This window comes from Rhinolophus hipposideros, assembly GCF_964194185.1.
Source record: "Rhinolophus hipposideros genome assembly, chromosome: 7".
NCBI lineage: Eukaryota > Metazoa > Chordata > Mammalia > Chiroptera > Rhinolophidae > Rhinolophus > Rhinolophus hipposideros.
Genome location: NC_138053.1, coordinates 95,404,025 through 95,431,351, shown reverse-complemented (window position 1 = coordinate 95,431,351; position 27,327 = coordinate 95,404,025). Strand labels below are relative to the sequence as shown.

At 40.8% G+C, this 27,327-nt stretch overlaps 1 protein-coding gene across 3 annotated transcripts in view; it reads right to left on the bottom strand.

Annotated features, from left to right (window-relative positions):
• Positions 1-27,327, bottom strand: part of SEMA5A (semaphorin 5A) — a 427,518-nt gene that overhangs the window by 147,220 nt on the left and 252,971 nt on the right. For all 3 annotated transcript variants that reach the window (XM_081053769.1, XM_081053771.1, XM_081053770.1), the window contains one exon: positions 3,995-4,057. In XM_081053769.1, coding sequence (XP_080909895.1) covers positions 3,995-4,057 — 63 coding nt within the window. The remainder of the gene's footprint in view (positions 1-3,994; positions 4,058-27,327) is intronic.

Genomic DNA, 27,327 nt, shown 5'->3' with positions numbered 1-27,327 from the left:
ATTTCAAAAAAACTAAAATACAACAGATTTTATTATAAAAAGTTTTAGAATTCGTACACACAGATTCCCCACCCCTTTCAATACATGGAATGTTTAGGCCATTGCAGGCAAAGCCACCCCCTTTCTCCAAAGTGAACTGAAAATGTTGTAAATAAAACAGAACCCAATCTTCATGAAGAATGAGCAGGCTTGGTGCTTCCCTTCTCTTCTTCAGGTCCCAACCAAAGATTTGGCTACATGTTCTTGACCCTGAGTCCCAACTTTGTCATTTTAATGGACTACACATGAAATGATGTCTGCGTCAGTCCCAGCATTACCAGGAACATAAGAAAGGTGTCATCTTTCTTCTCCCCTGCTCTGCAGCCAGCTGAGAAATGTCCCCATCAGAGACGTGAGTGGGCACAGGCCATGCCACCGCTGCAGGCCCAGCCCCTTGTCCACACTTCACATTCCAGCTCTGCAGTAAAATGTATTATGTGGAGCGGCAGGGGCTACTTTTCTTAGCGTAGGAACAAAATTACTTCAGTCAAAATGGCTGGCATTTTTCTCATTTTTGAGATGTCACATTTTGCATTATTCTTGTTCATTTCAGGGAGAAGGGAAACTTTGTAATTCTGTCAATTTTCATACTATGACCGCACCAACTAAAATATGAAACAGTCAAATTCTCATTTCTAAACTCATGGCTACAAAGAAAAGTCTGACTTCCACTCCCCCAAATAGATGTGCCATTTTTAGTCAAACTGACTGTCAGAATGCTTTCTGTTCTGGCCCCTGGAGCAGACAGAACAGGACAATTTGGGGTATCTGAATTCTGAAACCAGGAGTTCGCACTGGTTGGATAGGCAGCACTGGCTGGGCTCGGCCTGTCATCTGACGGTTTCTGTGTCAGGTGCCGTTTTAAGAAAGCAACAGAGAAGCTAAACAGGGAAAGGGAGCTAGCTAATGGAGGAGAACGGAGGGTGTCAGTCGCCCCTCTCCACTCGCCGCCCAGGGACCAGGCCAGGCCTGCAGCGCTGTCCAGGCTGACGCCTTTCTAAATCAATCCCATCGTTTTGTGCACATGAACTTCCATAGCCAGGGTTCTGCAGCAAAACTGGATTGTGTTTCAACCGAGCACTGGTAGCTCAAAATGTATGTGAGTTTACCAGCAAACTCCATGCAACTGAAAAGAACGTGGGAGCGCGCTCTCTCAGAGTAGTGGCATTTGAAATCTATCTTCATCTGGCTTAAGATATTCGTCTTAAAAAAGTCCCATTCGCAAACTCTGTTTGAATCAATGTATAATTACCGAGATGTGCCATTGTTCTTAACCCATTAAGACCAGTGACATGAGGAACCTAACGACATGATTTTATTTGACAATGTTGGTGTTACTCATTTTTCTCTCCGTGTCCTGGGAAAACTCAATTAAGTATAGTCCCAATTGGTCCTGTCTGTGAATCGATCATGTTACTTAATGGTCATGAAAAATAGCCTTTGCTGTGTGTTTTCTGATTTTTACTTGGTTGATTGTTAAACACCAAACAACGAGTGATCACTGCTTAAGGCAAAACACGGGCCAAAACTCATGGCAGAAGCTACGTTTCACCCCAAATCGTAAAAATCTACTAGTAATATGCTACCACACTGATTCGTTTAAAATTATTGACTTAGACTACTAGTAGAAGAACCTGACTAGCTTGAGTAATCGAGCTTTCCTTTAACATATAAGGAGATTGAAGTCCACAGGGGGGAAGAGGATTAATCATTAATTTTTAAAAGTGTGAAATAAATGTGATCTAGATGAAATATGACAGCACTCTTAAGGAGAACAAAATTCAAAACAGACAAAAGCAAAGGGGCCAAAGCATGTACCATTTGGGGAATTCAAGCCAGGAATCTCAACCAGGGGAATGTCTGGCCACGTCTGCAGCCATGTTTGGTCATTCTGGGTTGTCACGACTGGGTGGGAGGAACTACAAGCATCTAGTAGGTAGAGGCCCGGAATGCTGCCAAGCATGTGACAAGGAGCAGCACTGACCCCACAGCAAAGTGTGACCGGCCACAAGCATCAACAGTACTGAAGGCGAGAAACCCTGGACTGAAGCTCACCATGCAGGTGGGGCCTCACATGGGGTTCACTCATTCGTACAGTGACTTAAACACCCACCACGGCTGTGTCCTGGGCCCACAAGAAACCAACTGGCTCTGCTCATGGTTCAGGGGAGTGGGCTGGGTAACTGAAATGCCGCAGGACTGGGCAAGTACGAATAGCTACTGAGAACCTATGTCACGGGTGGGGGGTGGGGGGGACTGGATCAGACAGGAGTCCCTCAGGAGAGGGGACACACAAGTCATGGGACATGAGTGACGGAGATAGGGTCTGAGGTGGGGAGCGGTTAAGATGGGGCCCCAGGAAAGGGAAAGCGTACCTGTCACCAGGCACAGGGGACAATGTTGGCATTAAACGCAGGGAAAGAAAGGCTAGTGCTTCCCACCAGTGAGTGAATCTTGCTAATAGAAAGAAAGCCGTTTTTTTCCACCCCAGTCCCCGATAACTCTGATCCCCCCATTTCATCCCCTCAGGAGGTAGCTTAATTGGAAGAACCCTCTGTGCTACGGGCCTGAGGAGCAAAAGTGCAGTAAGATATCTGCGTATTAAGACGTGTACACATCACAGGAAGAAGAAAGAGTCATCTAGAAAGTGCCTTTCCACAAGTTTTATACATAATCTATACAAATGCAATAAGGTTACAGAGGTAAATAAATGTATTATGTACTAATTTATTCATTTTGGGGGCATTTTAAGAGATAATATTCTGATTCTTTGTAACGTGGTGCTACTTTTAAATCTTCTTGTGTCTCCGATGATTTATCTCAGAGGCATTTTCTGAAGGTAAAGATATTTCAGTAAATAGCCTTCGTCAATGTCTGCCTTCTTCTTTTTTCTTTGCCTTGAAGTGTTCCCCTGGTAAGATTGCCTTTTCTTCCTTCTCTTCCATCTTCCTAGTTCTTTATTCAGTTTGGGGAATCCCAGTGACCAAGCTTGCAGAGACCTCCCTCCGTGTCTGACCCTCAAAACTGCTTACTTAAAAGACAGAAACAAGCAATGCAACTGGATAAAATCAAGTGCCTAAGAGTCTTTTACCAACACAGATGGCATCAGGCCCTTTTGTCAGCCTCTCTCTGTTTGCGGTTATTTCCCACCAGCTCTCGGCCCTGGGACCACACGTGGCATAGTGAACCCTCTTTGCTGCTCTTTGTGGATATGCTTTCTTCTGCAACCCAAAGTGTGATTCACGTTGGAGAGCCCACACTCCGTTCAAGGAAGACAATCACTAACAGAACGCCACACAATGAGCCTAAGAAGCAGCGGCAGACGAGTGTCCTCAACACGGTCCAGTATCTTCTCAGGGACATAAGATTCCTTAGAAGACACAATCTCCAGACGCCTCTCACCGAGCCAGCGAGGTGGAGATGCTCCTGCAATGTGCACAGTTGCTCAGGAAATGTGTTTCCAGCTTTAGCTGCAATCCGCACTTTCCTTGGGAAGTTGGGGGTATAGATTTTCTTATGAAAAGCAAGTTCATGTTTTAAAGACATGTTAAGAGAAAATATAAAGAACTCTCAGATCATGTTTGAGATAAAACTTTTATTTTTCATAGAGTTACTTTCCGGAGTTAGCTCTCAGGCATGATCAGGGGAAACTGAAATACTGGTTCAAAAATCTGGGCCCGTATTTTTCTAAGTGATAGCATAACCAATTAATTTCACAGCTGAGTCTAATGATTGAGAGTGCCAATCTGATCGCATCTTATGTGAGAAATCTTTTTGGGAAAGTGACAGTTGCCGATCTTAATTTAATGTTAAAACCTTGAGAATTTACTGAACATATATTTTGAAACTTGCTCTTTTTACATGGCATCATCATCAGGAATAGCCTTCACATTCAAATGTTTTATGTACCGCCCTTCCAAATGGCACTGACCACCCATAGCCACGTCCTCCTTACCTTTGATTTGCCCTTACTGTAACAGGCCTTCTTGGTCGCTTCGTCACACTCCCACTCCACAGCCTGTGGGAAACACCAAAATGACAGCAACTGTTATAGCTTTGACTGAATAAAAGAAAAATAATAATAAAGACGCCGGTAACAAGATGAGGAGCTGTGGGCGCACAAGACACCAACATTCTCAAACTAATAAAGAGTTGACCCCAAATGCACGAAATTCAGTCACGTGGTTTTATGCTTGGCTTTAAAACTGAAGCGTTTTAAAGGACTCACCCCCTAATTATTATGTTTAAACAGTGATCGTGGGATGTGTGAATTTAGTCACTGTCAGAGACACACATGCAGTGAGTTGGTGGCCAGCACACTGATTACAGAAACTGCCATTTTCATGAAATCACAGAAAGGACCCACAGCAGGCTTCAAAGGGAAGCCTTGAAACAAAACGATCAAATTGTCATTCAGACATTTATATTTTAGTTTAATAGGATGTCATCTATCAATATTCATAGATAATGAAGCAAGAGTGATTTTGCATATCATTACTCCCAAGAACCATATATAAATGATGACGAATCAATAAAATAAATAGCTCATGTAAAAAGCACATCTATTATCCCCCCCAACACCAGTAATTTTCATGCTGCTCTCAGCTAGCTCTGACTAAATATTTAGAGCCACAAATTTTAAATATCTTTTTCTCAGACTTTCCAAATCTAACTCCTGCTAATCAATTTGACATGCGTCCGTCCCACCTGACACCGCTCACAAATAGAGCCTGTGATTACTTAGGGTAACATACAGCACTTACTTCACAGGAAGAAATGATGATTGGAAACATTAATGATCTATGTGCTGAGATTGTGAATTCTTTTCTGAACAAATTTAAACATCTGAGTCATTCATCTTTTCCATTACTATATGCAGTGCAGACTTTTATGGGGGGGGGAACGTGTTTTCTCCATTTTGTACACCTATTATTACAATTATGTTCTATCTTACTATTAGAGTTGGATTTCTGAAGAAGTCGGGATTTGTAAAGAAGTGGTTAAATCATTATCAGAAAAAAAATGTAAGCAAGGGGCAACTTTTCTGTTGTTCATTTGGACTAATGTTAAATAATAAACTCAAGGAAGCCCCCCAAAATAAACCAATGTCAAATATTATGAAGAGGAATAATGGTTTCACTCTTTGTTCTAGAAAGATTTAGTCTTTCTAATTCTCCTAAACTTACGAGAATAACAAAATCATGTTAACATCATTATCTAATATCTACTCTCCTCCAAGGAATGTTACATAACAGAGATTAAAACATAAAACACTGCATCTTGTATAACTTCTCTTACTTGGCAAATATGAGTCCATAAGAAAAGTATTCTAGAGAGAACACTTCAGTGTCTTTCAAACAGAAACAATACTACCACTGTTTTCCCTTGTGCAGACTTAGAGATTTTTGTCAGTGTCAACATCTGATAAGAGAATTTGTTAATTCTTTCTGTGTTGTTTTCCTGTTCATAATGTTTAATGGCAACAATAAAGTAACAGTTAATCAACATTTCATACAAACAAATGACTTGAATCCCCCGGTACGATGACAAATGCTTTCATGAAAAGTGATGGCACTTCCAGAGAAAAGGTAAGTGTTTCACATACAGTTAGATAACTATCCAGCCCCATAAAGCACAGGTCAAATAAATGCATTGCTGTTGATCTGAGTGGACCTTTCCTTTCTTAGATGTCTTCAGAAAAGCTTGCTCTGTTTTTATTTAAATATACCATGCCTTTGACCTTACTTAAACTCAAAACAGAATCGATCCACTATGATATATTCTTTTAGCAATATAACTTGGACTTTATATATTACCAGAGGATTTAGTGTTTGATATATCAGAGGGATCATTGTTCTATAATTGCCAGGAAACCTACACAGTGAAACGCATTAGCTAAAGAGGGATTTGTAGTGGCCCTCACTGGTCTAGCAATTGTGTGGAAAGTTAAATAGCAATACCATCTTCAGTAAACATTAAGAGCTGTGAGGAACAGGGTTAGCCCCAGGGTTAAGAGAACAACATTTATGAAATGCCATCAAAATTGTTCAGATCGGTCTGCGAAATGGCAAACAAACAGCTTCCCGTGACTACCTAATACCCAAGTAGCCTTTGCATTTTCAAGATAAACACTGGTCAAGAACTGGAAAGGGGAAGTGATGGGGAAAAGGATGAGAGAGTTTTCAAAACTATTTCATTACTTTATCCAGTTTACCAAGAAGGAGCAACTCCTCACACAAGTTTACCAGACCAATAGAAAACAGGACAAGTCTCACAGATTTTTCTGAAGACAATTACTTAAGGTACCAAAAAGTCACTTTTCTGAGGCATTTTTATTACAGTATCAGCAGCTTTCCAACAATGTTCAAATCCAGAATTAATTAAAGACCACGATTGCACAGCTATTCTGTTGATTCACTTTCTACCTGAATAAAGGACAAGATCAGGGAAATTATATTAAGGATGAAACTGAACTACCTGTTGTAGGGTGACCACATATTATCGGATATCATAGAATTTGAAAAGAATAGAAGGGCAAAATGGGTCTTTTCCAGACTGGCCTAAAATTGGGTGTTCCAGATTCACCCCATAATGTCTTTCCATTCCCTCAATGAACTAGACTTTACCCATTTGACCACTGTGGCGAGAGTCGGGGGTGGGAAATGCTCACTGGACAGAAATACGAATATCAATGGAACTCTCCTGAACCAGGCCTTATTTCTCAAAGTTACTCATTATCTGTATAAAATTAGATTATAGTTTGACTTGGTCATATCGTTCTTCATTCCACAAGATTTGTTCTAATCTATTAAACTTTCACTCACGCCTTCTTGCTCTATTCTCAGTGGAGATTCTTTGTTATTCTTTCATGTATCATAATTTAGGAAAAAAATCCCACTACTGATTTGTGAAGCCATCACTCTGATTGACTTCCTTCTAAGACACTTTTCTACCTGCCCAAACCTACCTTTATGACAATGAAAATAAATGAGAAGGCATTCTACCTTTCAGATTTCAGCGCAACACTCAGGATCTAATTTCCCAAGTCTCTGGGTTTTCAATCTTTAATTTTGTCATCTTTGTCTTTTTTCATTGCACGACAGCTCAGTAGGGAAAAGAAATCTTAATTCTCTATTCCATTCTGCATCTAGACTTCATTATATTTTCCAGCAGCAGACATGTAACAGCAATACTGCCATTACTTGAATATCCAAAGGCTATACACAGTAGGCAATGGGTTTGAAACACCTACATTTTCAAAGACATGAAGGTTTCTGTTTGCGGTCCTTTTTTTAAATTTTTTTTTATCTGTAAATACATACCAATAACATCTGTGCTCTTCAACTATTTACAAAGGTTTTGCTGTATACACATCCATTCATTCTGTTTCATGTAATAAATATTCGGTAAATACCTACCAAGTGCAAGATACTGTGCTACATAATGCCAGATGGAAAGGAAACAGGCACATAGGGAACATTTGCACACACTGGATATTAGTTTTTAATAAAATATAAGTGTCTTCTATCAGTCTAGACAAGATCATGCTAAATGTGAGTGCGACAGTGGTCATTTCCATTGTTACAGTAGGCACGCTCCTCTCTGATCCACTGCTACCCGGGAACCGCCCACACCCTCCACTTGCAGGAAGTGACAGTGCTACAGACAGCCTGAAAGGAAACAGGGTAGGCTTACAGAGTCCTTTTCTATCTGCAGAATCCCTGGGGATGTAAGGAGGCACCTTAGGACACAGCACACAACTCAGTGGCATGCACACACACGTACTCAGGTGATCACAAACTGAGTAGAGATCTCAGGAGTAAATCAAGTGTGGGAAAAAATGATTGGCTCCTTCTAAGTATGTGTGATATACATATAAACCCACAGTTCTCAGAAGTATATGAACAACTCTGTGCGTTATCGCATTCCAAGGCGAGAGAAGTTAATTAGACAGGGACCAGCAAAGGCAGATTCTGTTCATGAAAATGAAGAGAACAACATTCTTAGGCAGATGGGCCACTACTCTTTCAGCAGATGGCTTTGCTAATTAGATACTGGCAAAAGATTACATTAAAAAAGCTAGTTTAATTACACGGTGCCAAAAATTAACAACTACCTGAGGGCTTTTATTTTTTTTTAATATGTTTGCATTCATTTTCTTATGTCATGTATTTCTGTGAGACGCTGGAGAATGTTAAATGGCCACAGTGATTACAAACAAATTGCCAGGGAATGTGAGGCCATGTCTTTGTTTAAAACGGAAGCAAAACGCAAGTGAGTTGGAACCTGAATTAATTGTGATCTTTATGCGACCTGACTAAAGTGTCCACCTAATTATCCTTGGGCTTAGATATCATCACTAATTACCGTTAGAGGCCACATGTGACAGGTTCAAAACAAGTGGCACTTAAAACGGAAAGGTGTGCGTTGAAACACAAAGGGGTAAATAGTCACTTTGGGAGGATCTGCCCAACACTTCTCTCTGCCTTTACTTCTTAGTGGCTATTAAGTGTATATATTCACTTTTGATATTAATTTGCCATAAATTTGCATTTATGTCTGTGTCAAGTATAAGCAAGCCCACTTTATTCTCCTTGGTAGTCTCTGAATCAGAGAATTGGAAGGGGACTTTAATTATATCACCTAACAACTGTTTTTTGATTCTCACTACACTGATGGCCTATGAGATCAGAGATACATATCAATCTTAAAGAGTCCCATAAAAATATATTATCATTTTTAAAAACCTTACTTTAAAGCTCAAGATTTTCTTCCACACAATAGTACCAAATCAAACCTACTTTGATAACTATAGAGTAGAGCTCCCAGCTTGTTAAATGATCGTTGGACCTTTTGTTTTTTTAATTGGGCTTTTTAAATCGAGGGATGTTTTTTAACTGAGTAAATAGTGTATTAGATTCCTAGAGCTGTTGTAACAAAAAATACCACAAATGGGGTAGCTTTAAACAATAGAAACTTATTCTTTCTCAGTTCCCATAGGCTAGAAGTCACAAATCAATTTGTCCACATGTTTGGTTCCTTCTGGAATCTCCAAGGGGGAATCTGTTTCCTGCCTCTCTTACCTTTGGTGGTGGCCAGCAAACCTTGGCATTCCTTGGTTAAGAATCACCCAATATGCTCTATTGTCATATGGTATTCTCTCAGCATGTTTCTGTCCAAATGTCCCTCTTCCTATAAGGACACTGGTCTTTAGATGAAAGCCCACCCTAATCCAGTATGACGTCATCTTAACTAATTGCATCTGTGAAGACCCTATTTCCAAATCAGGTCACATTCTGAGAACCCAGGTTAAGATAAATTTGGGGGAGACATTATTTATTCAACCCAGTACAGACCGTGTGACATAAAAGTAAGAGTTTGAGATTGATAATAATACTACACAAAAAGGGGCATCATTCTGCCACAAATTAGCTGCCAAGCCTGAGGCAAATTATCGATAACAACGTATTGAAGTTCTGTGCTGTGCGAAGCACGGTGCTAGGTGCTATTGTATGAGTACATTGATCCCATTTAAGTCTCTACCATGATGGGGGAGAACCATACTATAACACTGGATGAGGACACTTGTTAACTCAGCAAAAGCCACTAAGAATAGAAAGTGGGGGCACCAAGAATCAAACTCTATATCTTGGTTTCAAAGCTCTGAACCACTCTCCAATCACTGAACTTTTCAAAGTAAGTGCGCCTCATTGCTTGTTCTCATGGTTTCTCTTTTTTTCTTTCCCATAATTAAAATACACACACACAAACACACACACACATTCATACACACACACACACACACATACACATATATATCACAGAAAATTGTGCACTTCTAAGTTCAGAGCTGTTGGCATTCCGTAAATATTAATTAATCATAGAAAGTATCGATTTCCCTGTCATAGAGTATATTCATTTTTAAAGCCTCAGGACCCAATTCACGGCCCTAGTATTGATTTTAAAGGTGTCATGATTCATCTAATGAACTATAGAGTCAGCAACTGTATGGCCAAGGTATGATAGAAGAATCTGGCGTTGATTTTGTGACTTTACCCATCTTGAATATAAGACAGTCTGTTCTGGAAACAGCCACAACGTTGTCCCTTCAGAACGAAGGTTGCAACACCATCCCTCCTCTGTCACAGCCCTCCATGGGCCCCTCAGTAACCTGGAGTACCAGCCTAAGCCACCTGGAATGTTCTGCCATATCCAGCCACTTCTTTTCTCTCTGTGTCTGTTTCCTAGGACCGCCATCCCCACACTCCGCTCCAGGAGACAGGGCTCCTCGGAGGGGTCCCCAGACCCTGCTTCCAGGTCGCACACAGCCTGTGCACGGGCCAGTCCCACAGCCTGGAACCTTCTTCTCTAGATGTGCACCTAGCTAACACCTGTGCCTCCCGCACGGCTCTGCTCACCTGCTGTCTCCCACTGGGGCCTATGCAATGATGCCTGCCCCACTACACCTGCCTCCTCAATCCCCACTGGTAGGCGAGTTACGATTGAGCAGCATCTTGCCGTCTTATTCACTAATGTGTCCCAGCACCGAGCACAGTGCCTCACACACAACCAGAACTCAACAGACCGTCGAACAAATGAACGAACACGGAATGCTCTCCACCCACAGCCTCGGAAGTGGCTCCAGCGTGTCCCCAGAGGACACCTCATGTAAAATGGGCACATGGAGACGGAGTGGCTCCGCAAGCCCACTATGGGCTGCGCTGCGATGATAGAGACCCCTCAAGGCTCCCTCTCCCAAACACTTCACTTTGTCCCAACAGTGGGATGAGGGGCACGAAGGTAGCTGCTCTAAATGGGGGCAAGAAGGACTAGAGCGGAGATTTCTACACTTTTTCAGCAGTAGACTCATTTCTTTAAGTACATCCTTAGGTGTAATCTCATATAAAAGCAGGTAATAGTGGCATTTACTAAACTCATGCTGTAAGTGTAAGATTCTAGCATTAAATCCTTTGAAAAACGTGAGGCCACGTGACTGCTGAGTTATTTTGCTCTCAGTATTCCATTATTTCTGTATTTTGTTTTGATCATGTATTTTTGAAATAATCCTGATTTATACAAATCAGGTGGTAATAAATAAGGCCACCTGTGAACCTCAGTGAATTTGGACGATAATCTGAAATGACTGCAGACTTTATTCCATGCTCTAGAATAAAGCAAGCAATCCAGGTCGTATTACAATAAAAGTTAACTCACTGAGGGTTTCCAATGCTTTAGAATGTGGTGGATGGTCAACATTGGTATAAACGATTTTTAAATAACAGAATTAAAATATAATAACATGTAAAATCCCTGAGCACCTCTAAAATCCTGAGGTTCCAGGAAACATACTTGAGAAGTCACTGTGTTAAGTTACCAAGTGCCTCTGATAAGCAAGTTAAAATGCCTGGAATGAACCACAGGTTGGAGAAGAACAAAGAAAAGAAGGATGAGTCCTAATAACCCTGCCCCTGAAAATGGAAGTGCCCCACTGGGATGATAAAAAAAAAAAAAAAAAAAGCATCAGAAAGGAACCCACCATTAAAGAACATTATAATATCTGGTATAATATTTTAAATGATTATTGTTAGACACTCAGGCATCAAGCAACTGGTGTACTTCAAAAATGCTGACATCCATGAAAGTGATGCGGGAAGGTAAGGCTAGCAAGAACAGTTATTGCTGTTGGATTCAAAGAAATCACTTTTGTGGATCCAAGTGGATTGGTTTGAAAAATGGCAAACTGTCCAATCTGCTAGCCTAAATATAGTGAAAAAAAACTCAGTTACTAGAAGAATGACTATTTTTAACATAAATGCTCTAAAGTATTAGTATATAAGGAACTCAATTCAAAGTCAAATCAAGCCTGGAATAAAAGTGTTGACATCAGAATGGGCTGACTTCTCAAGGACTTGTCTAATTTATTATTTCTCAAATGTGTTGTGTGGGAAAACAATTGCTTCTAATAGAATGCCATATATTTTCATTGTTAAAACATGCAATCACATAGGTAACACCATTCAAACATCATAGTATCTGTAATGTTCAACAAAAATAATGGCATTTGCTAGAAGCTAAATGAATACATCCCAAATTAAAATTAGACATTTTAACTGATGTAACCTTTATTCTGCACATGCAAAAAGGTACCCTGGAAGGAATAAGTTGATTTTAGAAAATCATGAAAAGTATCAGCATATTTTGACTCTGAAGACTTTAGGGGACATTGCTATGAGGCCTCGCGCCAAAAAAAAAAAAAAAAAAAAAAATGAGAAGCATATTGACATAGGATGCTTTGTAGGACCTTGGCCAGCTCTACAGATGAGGCACTTGGTATAACGAAGGTTTTCTTGGAAATGACTTCATACGCTAAATGTGAATATGGCTTTGACCCATGCTTTCTTACACAGAGCACCAGAACCAGACTATTGGCAATCACATTCTAGAATCACTGGGAAAACGAAGAGACACAAGTCTGGCCCTCATACAGGAATGAGTTTCCCAGCCATACGATGAAACTTCTTCCTGGAATATAGCTGTTTCCCCGAAAATAAGACCTAGCCGGACAATCAGCTCTAATGTGTCTTTTGGAGCAGAAATTAATATAAGACCCGGTCTTATTTTATTATAAGACCGGGTCTTTGATATGATATGATATGATATGATATGATATGATACAACATAATACCAGGTCTTACATTAATTTTTGCTCCAAAAGATGCATTTGAGCTGATTGTCCAGCGAGGTCTTATTTTCAGGGAAACATGGTAGTTAAAGGATTCCAAAGGGACTGCACCTCACAAGTTATATGAAGGACCAAGGTGTTTATCATGAGGCAACATGAAACACATGCATAAAGGAACTTCAGCAACCACAGTATGAGTTCAAATGAAGAGGCAGAAACCCTGTAATTCTCCGTCTGACTTAGAATTCCACTGCACTGATACTTTTATGTTTCCAAGAGTCCTATCCCATTGGTGAGTCTGTGTGTTAGATTTCTCTTGCATGAAGTGTAAGGTCACCTCTACTGGAGCCATCAGTCTTGGTCCTTATATTCTATGTTCTCGCTAAATCCTAATGAAGACCTTCTATACACACTTTCAGCTTAATAGCCAAGGTAGATGGAAATATATGGGTTTTGTTTTCAGTTTTTCCATCAATAGTTTCTAGTTTTCTGAAACTAGCATCATGAAAACAAACAACACTTCATACCTGATTACTTTTCTCAGCAGTTCTGGGTTAGAATGCGTGCTGGATTCACGGGGGCATTTATAAACGCCAGATTATGGATGCTTAGCGAGGGATTGTTTTATACTCACTGGACCCCTCAGAATTTATTTATTACCCATGGTATAAACACTTACTTCCTGAGATGCATCTTCTCACTACAAAGATTGACTTTACTTCCAGCTTCACAACTTATTGAGCTATTTTTCAGATTGCAAGATATACTGAAAACCCTTTTTATGAGCCTTATCAGCATCATTTCCATAAATTTTTGCTTGCAGCTGAGAGAAATGAACATTAAAATTTGTTTCCTGGTGTACATTTGGGCAGTTATATTCTTCTTGTTTTAAATAAAATGTGTAACAGGATGATATACTTCTGTTCAAGAAGCATTATTTATAATAGCACAATGTTAAGTGAGCACTTAGCGAACATCATCAATATATTCATTGCTCAGTTAATTTAACATTCTCATTATTTTAGGAATATTTGGTTGACCCTATTAAGGTAAATAAATAATTTAGCATTAAATAGCAATTTGCAGCTTTGCCATCTATTTCTTCAAACATTTTCCTCTCTTCTATGGTATAATCAGTTTATTTACATGCCAGGGGTAAGTCCTAAAATATTGTCATTACTACTAAACTCTGTGATGAAATAGAGCTCTATCTAGTAAACAAGACCAAACGTGTTTTAAGTAAGAGCTGGTGATATATATACATATATCACCATATATATATATATATATATATATATATATATATATATATATATATATATATATTCTAAGATATTTTGATTGAAAATGGATTTTTTTGTTATAGTTTACAATAAATTGTGGGGAAAGTCACTCAGTTTCTCCCACACTCTTCCATCTATTCTGAGCGGCTCTTTGGATATGCAGTTAGCTAGAGTTGACAATTGCCAAATCTTGCAACTTTACCCCAATTCCTATGAAGAAATTTGATTTGGAAGTATATTAATTTGGCTCCATGGTTCTGAGTAATATCCATCCAGAAACACAAGCACGTGTACGCCCAGGGATGGGACATTGTGGCAGGCTGAAAAATGAACCCCCACAAAATTATGCACATCTTACTCACTGGTACCTGTGAATATTACTTATATGACAAAAAAGGACTTTGTAGATGTCCATGATTAAAGTATGGATTTTGAGATGGGAAAATTAACCTGGATTATACAGGAGGGCCCTAAATATAATTAAATGTTTCCTTATAAAGGGAGGCAGGTGGAGATTTGACACACACACAGGGGAGGTGCTGTGACCATGGGGAAAGAGGCTGGAGTGACGCAGCCACAAGTCCAGGAACGCCTCAGCCACTAGACTCCACAAGGGACAAACAACAGAATCTCCACTAGAAGCGGAGGGAGGGCAGGTGGCTCAGGCAACTCGCTGATTTTAGCTCCATAAGAATAATTTTGGACTCCTGGCTTCGAGAACTGAGAGAGAATAATTTTCTGTTTGCTTTAAGTCACTAAATCTGAGGTAATTTGTTACGGCAGCCATAGAAAACCAATCTAGGCATATGTACACGTGAAACACACACACACACACACACACACACACACACACACGATTTTGATGTGATCAGGTGGATGAATTTTCCTCCATTTTCTGCCAAACACATGAGTTGGTCCCTATAAACATAAAAGACACAGTCCCTGACATCAAATAGCTCTTAGAGGGGTACGCACTATGGTTGGGGAGTATTGAAGGGGAACGCCAGGCCCACACGTGGCCAGGGATGAATCAACAAATGTTTCCCAGGGCAGCAAGACTTGAGCTGCACTGTGAAGGAACCGGTCCATCAATGGAGGGATGCGTGTTCATGAAAAGCAAAGGAATCAGCCACAAACATCTGGAATGGAGGAACGCATATCAGGGTGAGGAACTGGAAGTCACTGGCGTAGGGAACGGAACAGGATGTGGCTTGAGAGGTTGGCATGCAGCTCAGGACCCACAGCATGAGCTAAGAAGTTCAGACTTTGTTCATGAACTAAAAACATGGATAAGATGTTGGCATGGTGAGATTAGTCACTGAGATTAGTCACTGGGGGCATGATTAGGCCTGGAATGGAGAATGGTAGATGACAGGGAAACTGGTGTAGAGACTCCTGCAGGCAACCAGCAGATACTGAGAGCCTGAAATAAGCAGATGATCGGATGATAGAAATGATGGGTGGCCAGCTACTTACTGGTGGGAAGAGCACTGCCCACTGTGAGAGGGAGCGGCCCACACATCTGACCTGACAACTAGGTGGGCACTGGTAGCTCGATATGAAATCATTCCCACCACTCCTATGGCTGGGTTTGAACTGAGGGCATGTATGATTCTAGACTGCCTTCTTCCCATCCCCATGAGCAAATCATCTTAGAAACGTAGAACTACCTTTACAGGACTGTTCAAATAAAAACATGATAAGACAATAAATTCACTTCCAAAATAGCAAAATAGTGGACAAAAAGAATTCATAGGATTTTTTTATCATCACACGTTTGAATCAAACATATTTCAGTGAATTGGTAATAAATTCTGGTTTCTCAAAACGAACCGAAGAAAAAGAAAGAAACACAATAAACCATATTAATCACGTGCTAACTGTATAAGAATTCACAGTAGTTTGGTACAGGAGTTTCTTTTACAAAATCATATGATAACGACTTATTTGTTTGGAATTCTATGCCCTGAGTCAAGCAAATGAGATGACATAAAAGAAATAAGACACAAACAGAAATGGAAACGAGGGAAAACTCATAACCCTTGACTTACAGGACATTTAACAAAGCTAAAGAAGCTGAAGTTTATAAGTGGGAAAAAAATAAGAAAAACAGAATAGAAGAATTAAATTTTTCATATCTTAACATTTCTCTTAGAATTTTCACATATGCAGAAAATTCTGGAAAGAAACATGCTATTTAAAAAGCTAATATTTATTCTGCCTTCAAACCAGCCACATTCAGAGTTCATGCGAGAGTTTTAGGAATTCTTGGGTCTCAACTGTAATTCTCAACATCAACAGAGGAAATGTGATGTGGTTTGGGGGGAGCACTTTGGATCTGACTTTGATTTTTCCAGTTTTGACTTTGACTGTGATCGCCACTACCCACCTTTTGGATCGCACAGTGAGTTCCACCAGACCCAACAGATAAACATACTTCAGACAGCACTCGTCAATCTCGAGTTGACCCAATGTTGCAAGTGTGACTGGTACTGAGTAGAAATGTAAATAACTCATGAAAGTTCATCCAACTATTAAGTGGATGACCTGGGACTTGAACCAGGGCTGTCTGAGTTCAGCACCTATGATTTTAGCCCGTGTGTTATGGCCCCTTCTGGGACATCAGGAGCTCCCAGACTCCTACATCCTTCCTGCCTCAGCAGAATCCTACTGAAAGATGGCGTTTGCTTGCTTTGAACTTGTCTGAGGAAATAAAATACATTGCTTTCTCTTTCTAATAAAATGGGGGAAAGACCCTTGGTGAGGAAATGGGAAATAAAATGGTTTGGCTGAAGAGATGCCTCTTCACTTCATCATTACGGAGATTCTGACAAAACTGTAAAGGCTGCAATGTTGATTCCACACGTATTCATTCATTTGAAAGTGTTGGCTAGCACCCTTCTCCACACCCCGTTTGAGCTCTGAAAGTTCATGGAAAGCACAAAAGTAAATTTAATCGAGAATAGTCTATCACTCTGCAATTCTGTGGAATTATCCAAACCCGCTTAAAATAATATCAAAGGCAAGAAAAAGAGCAAGTATGTATGGGTGAGTGGGTATACAATCCCATCTTCTGACACATTACAGTTGGGTAAAGATTATTAAATGACAGGCAGGTCACTCGAACTGGTTATATTCCCAAAGTGAGCTTGTATGTTGGATTTGATGGAATAAAGAATAAACTGTCCCAAAGAGATGTCATACAAGCTGATAAGCACCTAGGCCACACAGCCTGGGTCCTGGATATGACACAACCCCCATTATGAAGGCACAGACAAGAAAACACACTTGAAGTTCCAATCTGAGATTCTAAGAGTCCATATCCCTACTTCCCCACCTGGAATATGGAGGCCAACCCTTTCCAACCCTTTTTCCCACAGCACAGCCCAGAGAACCCTGAGGGGTGTGAAGGGCCATTGAAGAGGTGACACAGATTAGGAACCCTGGGGCCTCGTGCACTCTGGTTGCTTACACTGGTCAGGAGCCAGCCTATCTGATCTCCCCCAGAACATCACTCTTCCTTGTCCCCAGATGGTCTTATGATTTCCCCTGCTGTCTTCTTACTGGAGAATCTAGCCTTTCAGACATTTCCTACATGGTCTCAAGGCTGATAACCATACCACTGTGTAGGTGAAAGCCACACATCTCTCCCAAAGCCATCAGACAGACTGCAGAAGAGCACCGAGCTTTAAATTTAGGATTTTCTAGGACAATCAAACCCTACAAGAGCTCTGCTATCTCTGAAATAAGTAATGCTAAGAGTTAGCATTTCCTAAGGCCTACAGGTCTGGTGAGGCTGGATAATTAAGAGGAGCTGCTTTTTCTCCTTTGTTTTTCCAAACAAGACAACTTTTTTTTTTCCCCACACAAGTCTGTATGTGCTCTCACACAAGGCCAACTGATTTAATGGATTATGATGGTAGATAATTAGGTCTCTTGATTATTTTCTTAGGATTATTGTAGCTCTGAAAATCAAGCCACATACCCATACATTCAAATAGCAGCTATAAAAGATTTAATTGCTTTTTAATTTAGAAATGATTTCTGGTTATGAGAACTATGTCTGCCCCAGTGCAATCATTATTTTTCTTTGCACATTCAAAGACCTTATCAGTCAATTTACAACCATTTTGATTAGTTTACCTTCTCTGGTGTTTTGACAAATGTCATTCATAATTAGTTAGATTATTAGTGTTCATACTAATATAAAATTTGGGTGATTTGACCAACACATAATTGTTAATTATCTAATTTTACTTGAATCTATTTTTAAAATGGATGCAGAAACTCCAAATATAGTCTACAAAATCTCAGAATCTCGCCTTTCCTACACATCTAACCCTGGGCGTTTCAAAAAGATTTCATCCCGAGACCACCTCTCCCAATTTGTTCTTTTCTTTTAAATAATGAAGAGTCACAGGAGAAAGAAACTCTTAAATTAGGAAATAGCTTCTATATTGCCACTACATCAGTGATATAATTATTATTGCATAATAGTCCTCAGATGACAAAGCTTTTCCTCTGATGCTTAACCCCACGAAGGACTGTCATTGAGGCTTGTCTGTGTTTAATACAAACAAATTCATGATACAAGAAATATGGATAGAAACCCTATGTCACCTCTCTGTGACACTTTAATCGGTTTTATGCCAAGGAAACATCCCAAAAAAGGTGATGACAACTCTCTAGCCATATTTCTAGGTAATCCAGTTTAACTTGGATTACTCAACTCCTATTTAGTGAGCACCTATTATATGACAAGTTTAGGATATAATAAGATCCTTTCTATAGCCTTCTGCAGTTTAGAAATTCTTAGCCTAGTAAAGGTGATGGAAAAGTAAACAAGTTAAAATACAACGTGAGCAATAAAGGCATCACCTATGAGAGGATCGAGAAAGGAACATATTGGATGGAGAAGATGGAGAGTCACACAAACCAACTCGGCCAAGCTTCCATCTGAGCAGAGATGGAAGGAAATGGAGATTCTGCTGGTAAATGAAAAGGGCAGATGTGTCCTGGAAACAGTCACCAGCATGTGTGAGGTCTGTGAGAGGTGAAAAGGCATCTCACATTCAGGGACCTGAAGGAAATTTGTCTGCCAAAGCCGTGAGAAATAGGGGGCATCCGCAGGCTTTGAAAGTGCAAAGAAATAAAAGTTTCCACCACAAAGCCTTTTACATGATATGGTTAGAAAACAGAAATGTCTCCATTTAAGGGATCTAAGTAGTAAGATGATATAATAGCTTACCTGTATTAAGACATTAACCATAGGACCGATGCAGGGGAAACTGAGGCACAGAGCATTCCAAACAACTACCCAAGGTAAGAAAGCAAGTGAAAGATCTAAGATTCCAGTTGGATCAGATATGCAGTTTAGAGAGATGACTGAGGGAAAAGGATTGAACAAATGAGAGAACGGACAAGAATTCATGAAGGGATGTTATATAATTTAAGCCCATAGAGGAGAAAGCAAAGAAGCCAAGTTCAAGAAGCCCTAGGAAGGCGGAATGAGTTGCAGCAACGGGCAGAATGGGTGGGTATAGGTTTAGTCACCATTAACTGAGACGGGAACTATCAAAGGCCTGGTGTGCTCTGGAAAGAAGTCTTGAGTTTGTTCCAAGGTCAGTTTGCAGTACTCCCTTCAAATGATAATGATGGCATGAGAAAGTTCAGGAAAGCAGCTGGATTGGAGGCAAAAACAAAATATTGTGTATCTTGATCTTTATATTGTGCTTGCTTGGGAACAAAGCGTGGCTTAGATGTTTTGTTTTGGCCTTTGTTTTGTTCTTTTTTGGGGAAGAGAATGGAACAGGAAGTCACAATAGCTTCATGGAATCATAAATCTGCATGCCACATGGCTGGTTAACATGGAGAGTCCACACCCAGGTGCTGGCCACATTCCAGGTATAAGGGAGACAAACCCAAGATCCTTATTTGAAATACCCTTGTTCAGACTGAGAGATGGCTTACTGTAACACAAAGACACGTGGCGTGAGCACGGTAACATGAAGATCCAGAAAACTCAGTATAGTTTGTTCTCCTAGAGAACAGAGCAAAATGTCCAGCATAGCATTTGACTATCTACGCATTTGGATACAGACTTTTCAAAAGCATTGGAGACACTGCTCCTTCCTTCTAGAACCACTTGCTTCACACGGTCTACAACCCATGCTACCCAGGTTTTCTTCCTCACCCACCAGCTGCTCCCTTTCACTCTCCTTCACTAATTACTCCTCTCTTGTGTTTCCTCCAAATGATGGCATGTCCCCTTCCCCCCACACACACATATCTGCCTGGGACATGCCTCTTTCTTCTCATCTCTTCCTCCTTGGGGAGTAGCACCTGGCCGCATGATGGTAAAACCATCAATACCCTGTACCCCCATTCGTGTTCATTGACAGGAATTATTCATTCTTCTCACTCTTCCCTGGACACTGGTATATCAGTTAGAATACCCAAAAGGCATCTTGAAACTTGATCCAAATCACCACACATGATTTCCCTCAGTGACTCTCAACTTTCTTCTCCCCAACTTTGCTCCTATCACCAGCCACCCAGTTGCTCAGGTAAAAAATATACGAACCATTCTTGATTCCTATCACTGTCAATATCCCATCTACCACCAAATCCTGCTGACTGGAACAAACAAGGAAAACCACAAATCCATCCATTTCCTTAGAAGTTTCTCTTGCCTAAACTATGGCAGCAATCTCCTAATATGCATTCCTCATCCAACCTTGCCCCATTATAACCCTTTCTCTACACTTCAACCCAAAGTAACTTTTTAATGTGAAAATTAGATCATGTTTAATACCCTCCAATGGCTTGCTGTTGTACTTAAAATAAAATCTGGAGTCCTCAGCCTGTTCACACAAAATCTCATGAGATTTTGTCCCCATTTCCCTTACTACATCCAGCCCTCTGCTTCTTGACCACAGTGATCTGTCAACTCGAAACATCTTTACCTTCCTTTATATACATATATAAATATATCATATATATAATATATGATCATACATATATCATATATATATATCATATATATCATATATATAATATATATATAATGTACATATGTGTATGTATCTCATATATATAAAATTTCATATAATAGAACTGTCTAGTTCATATCAAATTAAATTTCACTGAAAGTAAATCAAATGAAATAAAAGCTTCTGTGTCATACCTGAAAGTATCCATCAAAACAGTCAGCTCCAACACAAAATGTGAGGTTTATATTAGGGACTGGGACTCTAAAAATTGGCTCTAAAAATAGATTATAATTTGTACTTGCAATAGATGAAGTTAGTGGACAATCTTTAGAATAAATGAAGCCCCTGGCCACTTCCTACCCCATTTTAGTCTTAAGGCATCACTGGTGGCTCAGAACGGGGCACTAGAACCATCAGCAATGCACGCTGGTACTCAGAAGACATCCACACGGTTTCCAGTGGCAGCATCAAGGGGCATCGATGGAAGTCTCAGCAAAGCTCCAGAAGAGGTTGTATGAGGAGCAGAGTGAGGCAGCCTCTAAACAGCTCTGCACACAGCAACTGAGGCCCCAGGAGGGAAAAGAAATCCACCAAAAGGTCAGGGTGGGTCAGGGAGCCATCAATGTACCCTATGACCAGCTCCAGCAACCCAAAGCAAAAACCCAGAGGTCTGGACCAGCTGAAGATGCATTTGGACGGAACACTGAAAACTAGGTAGCAGAGAAGAGAACTGTCAGATGTCATGTTGCTAAGATAAAACAGAAATACCCATGCTGATTTGGAAAGAATCTCTAAAGAAGTTACAATTCTTACCCTCTGCCCTTCAAATAGGTTCTCAAAATGGTAGTTTGGGACTTAACTCTATGAATTCATTTTAGTTCTTAAATTAGAAGGCTCATTGAGCCAAAATTTCACGACCCAATAAAAATCCTGACTATTGGATTAAAAATGTATTGATCAATCTTACTCAGTCTCAGGCATGGTGTTGTGTTACCTAATGAAGACGAATAGCCCAGCAGGCATGCTGCTGATCAAGGAGGAAGGGAGACACAGCAGGTCCGTCTGTGTCTGTCAATCTGTCTTCTCCACTTGCAGGTTCAAAGACCAAATCATTAACATCACAGGTCCCTCTCTGCTCATTTGTAAAAGACAACGAAGCCCTGCTCCAACCACCCTGGGGCCTATCTAAGGGTATGGAGAACTGGGTTGCAGCCGGGCTATGTGATTTACTTGAATCTTTTCATTTGTCTCTTCTTCATTATTCCTCATTGGTTAATGGCTATCATAAACAGCAACAACCTCAAAGGGTCAAGATGAGTTCTAAGAAGAATTTACAAATGGATTTAATACAGAGCCTGAGTAGAGTAAGCCTGCAAAGTTGGCATCATCGAATCATTATTCAACGACTTTAATTATTTAAAGAAAAATCGGCTGTAATCCCATTCTAATCCTGCAAGCATCTTTTTAACTTGGAAATAAGAGTAGTCCCCCTTTACTCCTGGGGGACACATTTCAAGACCCCCAGAGGATGCCTGAAACTGCAGGTCGTACTGAACCCTACATCTACTGTGTCTTTTCCTATCTATACATACCTATGATAAAGTTTAATTTATAAATTAGACACAGTAAGAGATTAACAATAATTAATAATAAAATAGAACAATTATAATATATTGTAATAAAAGTATGTGAATGTGGTCTCTCTCTCTCTTAATATATCCTATTGTCCTGTAGTGACCCTTCTTACGATGTGAGATGATACAAGCCTACGTGATGAGATGAAGTAAAATGAATGACAGGCATTGTGACGTAGCGTTAGTCTACATAAGGGTCACTTGAACACAAGCACTGATAATTGAGATGGCTACTGAGTGACGAAGAAGCAGGTAACACATACAGCATGGAGACGATGGGCAAAGGGTGATTTAGTCCCAAGCAGGACAGAGTGGGATGGGCAGCGATGTCATCACACTACTCAGAATGGCACACAATTTAAAACTTATGAATTGTTAATTCTGGAACTTTCCATTTTCTATTTTCAGACCATGCTTGGCTACAGGAAATAAACCGTGGAAAGTGAAACCACGGACAAGGGGACCACTGCAAAGCTACCATGGAAGGAAGAAGAAATGCAAACAGCAACTGAGCAAAAAGTTTGCTTCTAATATTCTTTAAGGGCTCATAGTACCAAATATTTCCACATGTGTTGATGAAAAATTGTTCTTTGCTTTGGGGATATCTGAAAATAAAATTTCAAATAAATGCCTGAGGAATTCCAAATGATTTGAAAAGCTAAATCAATTCAGTCAGTAGAAAAGAAAAAAAAAGATACAGATGTCTGCCAAAAGAAAAAAATCTGTTCAGAATATTAAATTGCTTATTGCAATATTTGGAGAAAGCTGGAACAAATACTGCTGTGCATTAAGGAACCTTGAAAATTTGTTATCAATGTGTGTGACACAATGAGAAATATATACTTGGTCTTTGTCCCCACCCCACCCCCAGTTCCTTACATAGAGCTCTAAAACCCTTGGAATTTCCTTTTGTTATTTATGAGGAGCTCCTTTCAAGCACACTTGAGTTTATGCCAATAAGGTGACTCTTGATGGGCCCAGGGACAGCTTTAGGATGGGGGCTGGCTGCCAGAGCAAGAAACCAGGGAGTAGAGTGTTGGCACTTATCGCCTCCCCTCTGGACCCTCGGGAAGGGAAGAGGAGTTGGAGATTGAGTTCAATCATCAATAGCCAGTGATGTAATCAATCGTGCTGATGTAATAAAACCTCCATAAAAACACCTAAAAGACAGTGTTCAGAGAGCTTCCAGGCTGGTGAACATATGGCGGTTTTTGGAGGGTGGTGGACCCGAGAGGGCACAAATGGGCCGTCCGCACGCACACACTCCCTGTCACCTATCTCTTCCACTTGGTTGTCCCTGAGTTGTATCCTTTACAGTAAACTAGGAAACATAAGTGTTTCCTTTCGTTTTGTGAGCTGTTCTAGAGAATTACTGAACCTGAGGAGGGGGTGGTGGGAAGTCCCGATATATGGAGCCACTTGGTCAGAAATACAGGTGACAGTCTGGACTTGTGACTGAAGTGGGGTGTCTGAAGTGGGGATCAGTCTTATGGGACTGAGTCCTAAGCTGTGAGGCCTGAGGTGTTCCAGAAAGTTAGTGTCAAAACTGAGCTGAATTATAGGACACTTGGGTGGTGTCCAGAGAATTGCAGAATCGGGTGTGGGAAAAACACCTTCACGTGATGTCAGAGGTGTTGCGAGTAGAAACAGATTGAACAATGACAGGAATAAAACCACCCCGTGCTTTTTTACTCTTCCTCAGACGCACTGAAGTCATCCACACAGTTTCATCCTTCCATTGAACCTTTATCTACCATGTTTCCCCGAAAATAAGACCTAGCTGGACATTCATCTCTAATGCACTTTTTGGAGCAAAAATTAATATAAGACCCGGTCTTCTATCATATCATATCATATCATATCATATCATATCATATCATATCAGACCCAGTCTTATACTATAGTAAAATAAGACCCAGTATTATTATATTATATTAATATTATATTATATTATTTTATATTATATTATATTATATTATACCCGGTCTTACAGTAAAGTAAGACTGGGTCTTATATTAACTTTTGCTCCAAAACATGCATTAGAGCGGATTGTCCAGCTAGGTCTTATTTTGGGGGAAACACAGTATGACTTGAATTTGGGTTCTTGCAAAACTAAAGAGACCCTGGTCTTTGCTGCCTGTGAGCTATGCTATTCCTCCTCACGAGATTACAGGGTAAATATCAAGTTGTTATTTTTGGCTACACTTGGATTTTTCACAGGAGCTGCTCTAAGCGATGTCTCTCTTGGCCTGGTTCTTCCTCTTTTACTTGAGCATTTCTCCCTGCAGAAACCAACCTCAAGGGCCTCACGGACTTATCTTTTCTCATTCCAGACACTCGCTTCATCTCTCTCTATTTCCCCTGCAGAAATGGATAAGAAGTGAATTTAGCTTGTGAATCTATTTTTGTTGTTGTCTTTAAACTAATTTTAGGATTGGAAACTCTCAAATGATGGCTATGTGCCTAGTTTCTTTTTAGGAAATATGGGCCCGCAATAAAAGATGTAAACCAACTCCAATTCAAGTCTATTTTGGGGGACTATGTTGTAAGACTGGAAGAGAAGAAAACAGACCGTGAAAACAGATCACTTTAGTTTTAGTGTAGGTCTATTATTTCCTATTTAAGAATACTCTACATTTACCCAACATTTCCATAAGCCAAAAGGAATGGAACTTGGGCAGCAGGATTAAAGACGATAGAAAAGACCCAGGGGCAGTAAAGGAGGGAAGGAAGAAGGGAAAGAGAGCCAGGAAGAAGAGGGAAATGAGTGTATTAGAAGCAAAGGGGGTGGCAGTGATAAACAGGAAAGCTTTGAGGCACCTGGCCTCCAAGTAAAGAACACATTTTGTTTCAACAATGTTCAAAGCAAATCCCAGAATGATCTGCCAAGTACTTAGAATTTAAATACGGCCACACATTCAAGGAACCATTTTATAAGGAAATGAAGTCAAAACTGCTGTCAAATGAAACACTTGAGTAGAAAACACCCTTCTTCGGTTCTTAGCTTTGAGATTCCAGGCTGGTGGGAGCGTGATATCCTCATGTTTACATCCTCCCTGTAAATATGTGGGTACATAGTCAGTGTTTCCTCAGTGGACCCTGGAGACTGAAAATAGAAGCATAAAACAGGAAGCCCCTCTCCAGTTTCACAATTTTGTACATCCTAGTTGAGGACAAAGAAAACTCTCTTCCTTCAATAATGACTATTCGTGTCAAGAACAATAACAACAAAGTATTTCCATCACTATCTTAGGCACTTGCTGCTTGAGGTTGGGGGGTGCGGCAAGGGCGGCCAAGAATCCTTTACCTACTGAGCAATCTTGTATCCCTTATTTTGAGTTCCAAAAAGATGGAGAAGGATTGCCTTTGATTTGAAATCTCCTCTAATCTTACTCTGGGGATTCTTCACTATAATATGCAGGCACTTTAATATTTAGGAATAGAACGTTAGGGAAAAGTATTAATATGTGAGCTGAGTGGCTGAAACAATGAGTTAGTGGTCTGTTGTCACCGCAAATGAGCACAGGTTTTTCTTTTCTTTCTTTTCCAGACATGGTGGTGAGAAGCCTACAATCATGGCCCATTATTATGCACTGCCTCGCTATCTGGGAGAATATGGAAGGGTCTCAGATGGCTTCACTGCACGTTCCCCTCCCTACTCTGTCCCCAGGAATAAGGTCCCTGAGCCAAACAACCCTCCTTGTCACAGACCCAGGTATTGTTCCTGTTCATCACTGGGTGTCGGTTTCAATGCTCTGCCAGCCGCGCAATTATTCAAACAAGACCATCACATCCCCTTGTGGGAACCAAGGGGCACCCCACCCTCTTGATACTACAAATACACAGCCTGCTTCCTGCAGCCCTACTTGTTCCCTCTGTTCCTGGAGTGGCCCTGTGTGCCGTGGCGTGCGGTGTCCTCCTTCCCTGGCTGTGAGTATATGTGACTAATAAATCGGTGTCCTCTCCATTGCCCAGTGCTGGGTGTCTTGTATGCAGCCATGCCCATCCCCCCAGGCAGAGGTTCTCTTCCCCATCCACTGGGTTAGCAGATGGCAGTTAACACAGGCATCACCTCCTGGGTTATACTAAACCAAGTTCCAGGGAGCTGCGCCCTCAGCTTCCTTTCACGCCATCACAGGACTGGTTTCTACCCACACTGAGTGTCTGGGACATACAGCAGCGGCAAGCATTAGCCAGCTCCCCACCACGCTCACTGGCTCGCTCCAGGGGAATGTCAGGCACTCAGCCGCCGCGCCTTGTTTTCATGCTGAGGGCCCGGCATCTGAAAAATGCTGGAAGGAGAAGGGCAATGTTCTGCGGAGGAAGACCAGACAGGAATTGCTAAAGTTTTAACATTCCTTGCCCCCCCACCCCACCCCCGGCACCCCCTCCTTCTCAGCCTCTCCCACATTTGCTCCCACCATCACAATAAAATCCCTTTATCTCACATTTTTCAATCTGTTCATGAACAAAGGGTGTCAGTGCTCCATTCCACACTACACACCCCAAATGTTGCTGGCTCTGCATCTGGCCTGAGGGCATTTCAGGATAACATGGGGGGCTCAAGTCTCTGAACACAGGCTGATGTTTCCAAAGAGAGAACAGTCTTGTCCAGTCTTGTGTTTCGTTTTGATGTTTCGATAACGTGAGATGGCAGAATTAGCCAGGGAACATCTCAAAAGCACAAGAGGGTTTCT